This window comes from Adiantum capillus-veneris, chromosome 29 (genome assembly GCF_014529385.1).
Source record: "Adiantum capillus-veneris isolate H3 chromosome 29, ASM1452938v2, whole genome shotgun sequence".
NCBI classification, from domain to species: Eukaryota; Viridiplantae; Streptophyta; class Polypodiopsida; order Polypodiales; family Pteridaceae; genus Adiantum; species Adiantum capillus-veneris.
In genome coordinates this window covers 84,886,625-84,895,410 of record NC_140959.1, presented here as the reverse complement: position 1 = coordinate 84,895,410, position 8,786 = coordinate 84,886,625, and the positions used below count along the sequence as shown (strand labels likewise).

General features: G+C 42.6%; 1 protein-coding gene across 1 annotated transcript; it reads left to right on the top strand.

The window, feature by feature from the left end:
- The first annotated feature begins 827 nt into the window (after positions 1–827).
- On the top strand, positions 828–4,204 carry LOC147419517 (CBS domain-containing protein CBSX5-like). The gene is made up of 2 exons (XM_086505319.1): positions 828–1,360; positions 2,989–4,204. The coding sequence occupies exons 1-2, from the start codon at positions 942–944 to the stop codon at positions 3,938–3,940; spliced, it is 1,371 nt and encodes a 456-aa protein (XP_086361445.1). The 5' UTR covers positions 828–941; the 3' UTR covers positions 3,941–4,204.
- Positions 4,205–8,786: the final 4,582 nt, after the last annotated feature.

The window sequence follows — 8,786 nt, the reverse complement described above, 5'->3', positions numbered from 1 at the left end:
TGTTTCTCTCTCTTCCCAAACCTTTAGGGCTCGCCCCCTCCTTCTTAGGGATGTGGGAAGACTTTTTAGTCTTCTCATAACCATCCAATTTTTCCCACTTTGGCCATTGGACTTTTTAATTAAATTTTGGAACCTTAGCCTATGGAAGTCTTAATGAAGCTGAACCTTAGGTCTTTTAAGCTCCATTGATGCACATTGCTCTTTTGTAGACTGTCCCCCTTTGGATCTCTATTTCCCTCCTTTGGATCCGTGCTGAGACCGGTCTGGCAGCCTTACCAATATTCTAGCTTTAACTCTCCTGGTACCTCCCCATATTAAATGATTAGTTTAACATGAGAAAATCATTTGGGGAATTAGATATTACTTTTTATGACATGATCCCACATAAGGTGTCTAAGGCCCTTGTCACACTAGGGCAAGGAAGGGTTGGCCATGTCGAGGTGGTGGCCATTGGCTAGCCATTCGTTGGTATCTAGCCCTTGCCAGAGGGACGACCTCACACCCTCGGCCAACTTCTCCAAGCAATGGCCATCTGCAGAAAGCGCACATGGGAAGGATTTTGACGGGCATTGAACTGTGGCAGTCAATGCGAAAGCAAGAGGTTGCATGGGCTATTTTAATTCGTTACAGTGTAGGCTGCCAAGGAGAGGGTGGAGCGGGCGCCCAAGTGTGACAGGGGCCTAACAACCCTATGCATTACAATTTACATCCGTAAGTTTTTGGGTCGCGTGAGAGCGCCCTAAGATAGAGGTAGCTTTGCAGTACCGTATGTACGGGAGTTGGTGCCAGCCAAGCAGGATACTAAAATACTATAAGTAGGCTATTTGCAGTATTGTGCAGTCTCTCAAAGGCTCTCTCTCTCTCTCTCTCGCTCTCTCTGCGATCTGTGTGTAAGCCATACACCCTCAACCGCTCACCCACAATCACCCCTCCCTCCTTGCATGGCCGTTGCCTTCCTCTCGCATGTGGTGGCTGATCTCATCCTCGGCAAGCCTGCTCTATTCTGGCTTCCCACAAGCTCATCTGTGCGGGACGCTCTGCGTGCACTCAAGCTTCTAGCAGACGATGTGAGCGAGATCAGTATTTGGGAGTGTACGTGCAGCAGCAGCGAGAACAATAACGACGGCAGTGGCACTGGCTGCAGTAATGGAGTTGTCGAAGGGCATGGGACACACAGCACCCCTCCTCCTCAAGGGCATTGCCACTGCGTCGGCAAGGTATGCATACAAAAAATTCTCTGCTATTTGGCTTCTCACCAGAGTCTCTGCAACCCTGCTGAGGCATTACAAGCGCCCGTGACAGCTCTGTTGACCGATGAATACCCTAATTCCACAGTGCAGCATATTGATCCTGAAGCCAGGTGATCTTGTCAGTTCTTGTTGTTTTTGTTTGGTCATATATTACACTGCTTGTTGTGTCGGTCTTCTTTGTGCGTCTGTTTCCCCCTCCCTCACTGCCCCCCTTTTGCACTCGATAAAGAACATGGATATACAATAACATTTGTCTTGCTCTCGATAAAGGGCATGGAAAAGGTACGACAGAGTTTCATCCAAAGCCGTCGAGAATGTGTTTGTCGCTGAATGTAGGTTTTGTGCTTAGGATGGTTTTTTTTTTTAGGTCCTCTAAACTAAGTTTCTTGGCTTGGAGATTTACCCTTTCTGTGAGTACTGATATTGGGGGATTCATGTTCATGAGCCACATGAGACATTGAGTGCAGATGGAAAAGGAAAAGGAAAAGGGGGCAAGGGCACGGGTGGTGCAAAAGGCTAAGGACATGATGGTTACCCACTATTGGTGGCCTTTGGTGCAAGGGGAATATGAGTATCAGAACAAGTAAAGAGGTTGATATTTATAGTTGGATACATGAGTGGGTTGATATCTGTTGGAAGACGATGAATTTGGCCAATTGATAGTTTATTGTAACATTGTAGATGGACTGAAAAGGAAAAGAAGATCAAAGTGCAAGGATCTTAGAATGCCAACAAGCAAAGAAGAAAAATCAAGGAAAAATAAACAAGATAAGATGGTTGATGAATGTGTCTGTAGGCCGTCCAACATTCTGCTTTAATGCATCTTTGGTTCAATGCAGCTGTCCCATGCTGTCGTGCTTACTACTACCCTTAAATTGCTCAAAATTTCATGGTTACCTTGATTGTGTAAAAGTGTTTTCCTTGCATTTATGCTCTGTAGCTTTTTCCAAGCATACAGTTATATTTCTTTTTGAAAAAGTGTTAGCCAGCAAATAGTTACTCCTGCAGTCACACCACCTGATGCAGATTATGGCTTTGGAAGACCCCCTTAGATCAAGATTTGTGCTGGTGAGTTTTATTGTCTTTTGTGTTGTCCATCGGATTGGGTAGATGCATTTTGTATGCAGACCTTGACTGATTTTTGGGTTTTCCCTGTTTCACGATGTGGAGGAATTTATTGTAGATTGTAACCCCATTTATTCTGTACAACTTTGTTGTTCCATCACGTAGTCTGGTTCAGGTTGGGGTGCATGCCTGTGTTGTTTTGTTCTTTTTCTGTTGGGGGTGGGGGGCGGTGTACTTTGCACTGCCGATGTGATACATTTAGTCTTGTAAGTTGTACAACGGGTCTTGTCATTGGAAGGTTTTGGCTCCCCTCTTCCCACAGTAGAATGGATTTATCTTGCCTTTTGCATCGGCCTTATGCTACGTGCGTACTGAAAGCAGTTAACAGTGCTTTTGTTTTTTCATGCACCAAATGCTTATTTCACTGACTCCAGTCATGCAAGCTGATGCAGAGTATTTTTGTTGCTTGTATCAAGCTTTGCAAAGCCCTCGTAGAGCAGGCAATGGTAACTTTGTTATCTCTCACCTCATTGATGTTTTGCGATTGCTATTTTTGGAATTGTATGAAATCCTTTTGCTGCCTGGTTTATTGTATGTAGTGGCTCTAAGTGGGAGGTTCTCGTATGCTCCTCTGCATGCTGATTTTTGTCTAAACCTAGTCTTTTCGTTGCAGCTTGCTGGAGGCATTGCAGCTAATTGGTGCAGGTGTTCAAAATCTCGTTGTCCCGACAAGCAGGCGCTCTGGCAAATTTGTGCAGCAGATTAAAGGCTACCATTGTCAGAAGCTTGCGGGTGTGAAGAGTTGCTCGACTCCATCTCAAAGAAGCCATGGAGGGCAAACATATTGCTGGTTAACCCATGAAGATGTGCTGAGATTTTTACTGGGATCTATTGGTGCATTCTCACCCTTGCCCATGATGAGCATCGAGGATTTGGGGATTATCAAAACCGACATCTTCATGGTAAAAGTTGATGAGGATGCTGCCTCTGCATTGGATCTGATAAAGGCTGCATGTGTTGAAATGTCTGCGGTTGCTGTTGTCGAAGATGTTGAGGACATGCCAGGTGCATTTAATTTTGTGGGGGACATATCATGCACTACCCTGCAGGCATGCAATGAAACCGTTGCTCTTGCTCTGGCAACATTGTCTGCGGGAGCTTTTCTTACATATGCGCAAGAGTGCAGACATCCAACAGAAGATGTTCTAGACTTGATACTTACAAGGCTATGTGAGAAGCTTGGGACGGACAAAATCAATAAATTTTCCAACGTGCCGCTGTCGAAATTGGGAGAAGTGGGTGCTGTGCTACAGGATACCGAATCATGGGAAGAGTCTTCCTCAGATGGGGAGGAGTCTGGTGCAGACAGCCCAACTGGGCCCCATGATATCTCGCGTAAGTGGCTCTCCACACATCTGCGGACGAGTAGTAGAACGGGGTTTTCTTGGAAGAGTCGAAGTGGGCCAATATTTTGCAATCCAAAGAGCTCGCTTGTGGCAGTGCTGCTGCAAGCCCTTGCGCATCGGGAGCACTATGTGTGGGTTACAACAGAAGATGGCATTCTTCTGGGGATTGTAACTTTTTTGGATATTTTGACAGCTATGTTGAATCATGTGAACATTTGAGTTATGTATTTGGCACTGCTGTTTTTGAGTTTAGGTGGCATAGAAAGAACTACCGCATGCATGCGTTGGGTCATCAGAGCTTGGATCTATGAGGCATGGATTTATGTCGTTTCGGTACGAGGCATGGGTCTTTGTCCCTTGAACTTATCAAGAAAGGTACTCATGAGTCATTGTAGACCATACAGTGCTTGTACTCATAGACTACAGTAAAAGCTGTAAATTTTAGAATACTGTGTATTGGATTTAATGCTTTCATTGAACAAATTTGCATTGCAAATGGGTCATTTTTGTAAATTTCCAATTGGTTTGAAATAAATTTGGTCTCTCTCTCTCTCTCTCTCTCTCTCTCTGTATGTGTGCTGTTGCATACGGTGGGCGATGCAACTATACCAATGTGTAAAGGCCCCCTCAACCTTTCAACTGGTGGACCAATGTGTGCAGGGACCCAAGCTTGTAATGTGCCTGCTTTGTAAGGTACAAAGCAGCACACATGACATCTGTCTTCCAAGGCTATCCCCATCCTTTTTGGCATTGATAACTTCGAAAAGTTGGGAGTCATCAATATTTTTCAATTCCCAATACATGGCGGGACAATGCATGGGAAACCAAAATTGAAAAGCACACATCAAAAGCTCATGGAGCAACCAGTACACACTTTCTTGGCTAGGGTGAAGGAGCCAATTTGGAGAGAATTTTGAGCCCCAAATCAAGAACAGATGCACCCCCAATTTAGATACCGAAGAATTAGCATATTCTTAGAGTCGTCAGTATGCGTCTTGTTGTGATTTGTTGAAAAGTGTACCAAAATTAGGCTGACTATTTCTAATGCTTAAAAAAACTCAACATTGAATTTTTTTTCAAATGGAGCATTATTTTTTTTAAAAATAAAAATTACTAATCTTAGTATCATCTAATTTGCCTTTCCTTGAGGATTGTTGGTCCAATGTCTACATCTTCAAAATGATGAGGAACCCCCCCCCCCCCCCCCCCCCCCACAACAAAGAAAAAAAGAATATTGAAAAAATGATTAGCTTGTTTATAAAGGCTCTCTAAAGTTTAAACTGGCTCCTTCACCCCAACACTTTTAACAGCATTTTTCTCGAATATTAACAACAATCTTTATGGGTTTGTCCTATCCCTTACATGAAAAGCTTGTCCCAAAATCAGGCTATCTAAAGCCTTCATTTTTGCAAGGCTGTCGTTCTAGTCTAAAACTTGCGGCACTTTTTATAACATTACCTTTTTGAGTTCTCTCCGTTGTTCATAGTACGTGTTGTTCATAGTACGTGTGGCGCATCAATTAGGTGGCCATGGCGATGCGTGGCTCTTACTCGATGGCTAATATTTGGATGGGATAAGCACCTCTCCTGTGTCGTTAAAAAAAACAAGAGTGCATACATTTTCATGGTGACCTTTTAAATAGCAATCACGAAATTCTGCACCCTTGAAGCCGTGTTTCTCACAACTTTATTTTTGACTTACACACTTCCTATGCAACTTGCTGAAATTTTGCTATGTCTCTTGAAGGTCAAAAGTGGCATTGAAGGGCTATGCAACCCTTGAAAAACGACACATCCGTGAGCGCTACCAAGGTCGCTTGGCTGCACTTGAACCCATGACCCAGTCATGACGATCGAGTGCTCAACCAACCAAGCTAGCTCCTCAACTTAACCTCACTCACATGCCAAAGTTAGTGACGGCAATCTTCTTTTTTTCCCCACATTTCTTCAATAGTGGCATGAACTAGGCATGTCCTTGGGTTCATGGATAACTGAGCTTTCAACAATCAAGAGAATAACTTTTACTCAAGTAGTTTTCGTAGAATCATTCCAATGTCCCAAGACAACCAAAAGTAGTACTAACAAAAAGAATATGAGTTTGAGAGGTATCCTTTAAACTTTAGTGAATGTAGTGGCAAAGTTGAGGCATTTTACTCAATTTGTGACATTTTGTCCTCTTCCATTTCTACATGGTAAAAATGTGAATTGCCCATTAAAAATTACACTAGATTACCCAACAATTTGTAATATTTTTGAAATCTATAACACAAGGATGCTCTCCAAAAACCGAAAATCTTTTTTTCTTTGGGGCAATAGTAGTTGAGATATTAGCTAAGACGATGAAAGTCCTCCGAAATATCAATGACAATGACACTGATATTAGCATAAGTGGAAGTGCCAAAATAGAGTTGACTTAGTGGTTAGCATCGGAACCCTCCAAAATATCAACTTTGACATGTCTCTACTGAGTCTCTACTCTTGTTTGCAAGATCAAAGTCAAAGTAGTGTACGTGACAAAATTTCTATAAAAAAACCTTAAGGGTTTGTGGAGCGATCCTACTCTGCTCCCTGCGGCCTGGGGGGATTTATGGGGTTTTCCATCTGTTTTGGATTTTCAAATGATTGGGGTTGGCCTCCCCTATTAAAGTCTCTTTTTTGGTGTAATGGTCCTCATGGCAGCTCTCTCTGCAAATTTTTCAATTTCCATATATCTTCAACCCCCACTTGTTAGTGGAGGTATTGCAAAGAAAAAAGTGAGGTCATTTTTGCAAACAAAGTTTAGAATTAAATTCAAATGAGAGGAAACCTACCAAAAGTGCTAGTGTGAAAACCATCAGATTACGTCCCTCTAAGTCATATCCGTCAAGGTCTAGGGTTAGGGGGCAGTCAATCTACATTGTACATCGACCATCCTTTATTGACAGTAATCACCCTAGTGAACCCTTGGATCTTTGACAGCTCAGCAAGCAGAATTATTGACATTCGCAGCGAATCAAAATTAGCCAAATCAGCACGCAGAATTACTGACACCATGCGACCTCACCACTCAGAGGCTCCTTCGCCGCAATCTTGCCAAATTCTTCGCAACCTCTTTGGCTCCCTTCCCCTGGACGCTTGACGGGAGGGAAAGGTCCTCAATTGATCTTTCTCGTAATTTGTGCTCCTCGTGGCTCCGGCCTTTGTCGATCGCCAACGAGTCGCCCAAATTATGGGGAAAGCTACACACACACACACACACACACACACACACACACACACAAAGACACACTTAGATCGGGTTCAGACGACGGCGGCAAAAACCCTTGCTTACTGCTCTTTCTCTGCTCTATCACCATCCTACCATGTTTACACAAAGCGGCAGACGATGACATGAGGATCAATTCCATTGGCGTAGGAAAAAGGGTCTAGCCAATCAACTCTCGAAGCGAAGGCAACACAGAAGTGTTCCGAGGGGGTTGTCTTGGAAGATGGAAGGTGGGTCCGAAAGCTGTTGAGCCTTCTTTGCATCCAATCCGATTCTGCCTACTCAACTCATGCTCCTTTTCTCTCCTCTGCCTCCGTCTCATCTGAACCGAGCCTTAATGCATGCAATGCATGCGAGGCCTCAAAGAGGGAGCTTAAACTACCTAGTTTAAGAAGTGACTTAACACACGATGTGTAATGAAATGGTGCATGATATTGAACGAAACCAAATCTTTAAGATATACACAATTAGACTAGAATGGAAAGAAAAACATTTAGTCTAGAATGCTTAAAAGAAAATCTAAAAAGAAAACATCGTCATACTTTTTCTTTTATGAAAACTAGTACGGCCCGTCGCCTTTGGCAGCCTCTCTCTCTCTCTCTCTCGTGCGTAGAGGAGACTGGACCTTCTCTCATTTTTGGACTTTAGCCTTCATATTGTAGTTTTCGTCACGTGTAAAGGGCACTCTCTCTGCCATTATAGAATACATATAGATGATGTTGAAAGTTTAATTGACATTAAATTAATCATGATTTTTTAAATTCACGTGAAAAAGCCATCGTCATTTTGAAGTTAGTTGAACTTCCTTTGGAAGTCGGAAAAGTGTGAACGATTAAGACACCAAATTTAGTGGATCGGATGCCAGTTATCCAAAACAACCTTGCTTAGAAGTTGGAAAAATTGAACAACCTTTCTAGTTTATGTAATCTTTTTGAAACCTTCTAAGAGGGGGTCTCCATGAGAGGGGGAAATTTCCAGGATTAGTTTGATAAGATGTGATATGACAAGCTAAACTCACATACACATGAAAAAAGAAGAGGTAACATATCCATTTCTTTTATTTTTAGCAAAACTCACAATTGTGAGTGAATTATATTAATCAACCCAAATAATTACAAGGTCTTGTCATGCTCGTGTTGAGCTATGACATCATCCAGGGACCATAATTACGTTGGCCATTTCTAACTGCACCTTTTTGAGGTACAAATAGAAGAGGTAGACAAGGAAGGAGGCCTCCTTGTGCATATTAGAAGGGGCCTCCACCAGTGCTCAGGAAAAGTGTGTCTCAGCTTAGCCTTGAACTGGTTGAAAAGCCAAATCGGCCGATTGAAGGGAGGGAAAGAAGGAAAAAATCTGGTTAAAAATTCAAGAAAATAGAGTTAAATTGCAAAAATTACCGGTTTTTTTTCAAAATTTCCGCTTTAGATCTACCCTAAAGGGAATTTTGTATATTTGTGAAATCGATTTTTTCAGAACAGTGGCCTCCACAAGAGTGGGTAATGGTTAGACAAAACAATAAAAGATTATTTTAACTTTACCTCTTTGAAGTGAAGTTATTTGAAGGGAGGGAACTCAAAAACAATTACCCCCTCCCGTGGAGGCCTCCCCTTACCTAAGTTGAGTGGGTAATGGTTAGACAAAACAATAAAAGATTATTTTAACTTTACCTCTTTGAAGTGAAGTTATTTGAAGGGAGGGAACTCAAAAACAATTACCCCCTCCCATGGAGGCCTCCCTTTACCTAAGTTGAGTATCCTCCTGTCTCAAAACTCCCAACATTTTGAAGTTGAGTATCCTTCACAATCACTTTATAGTTTGGTAC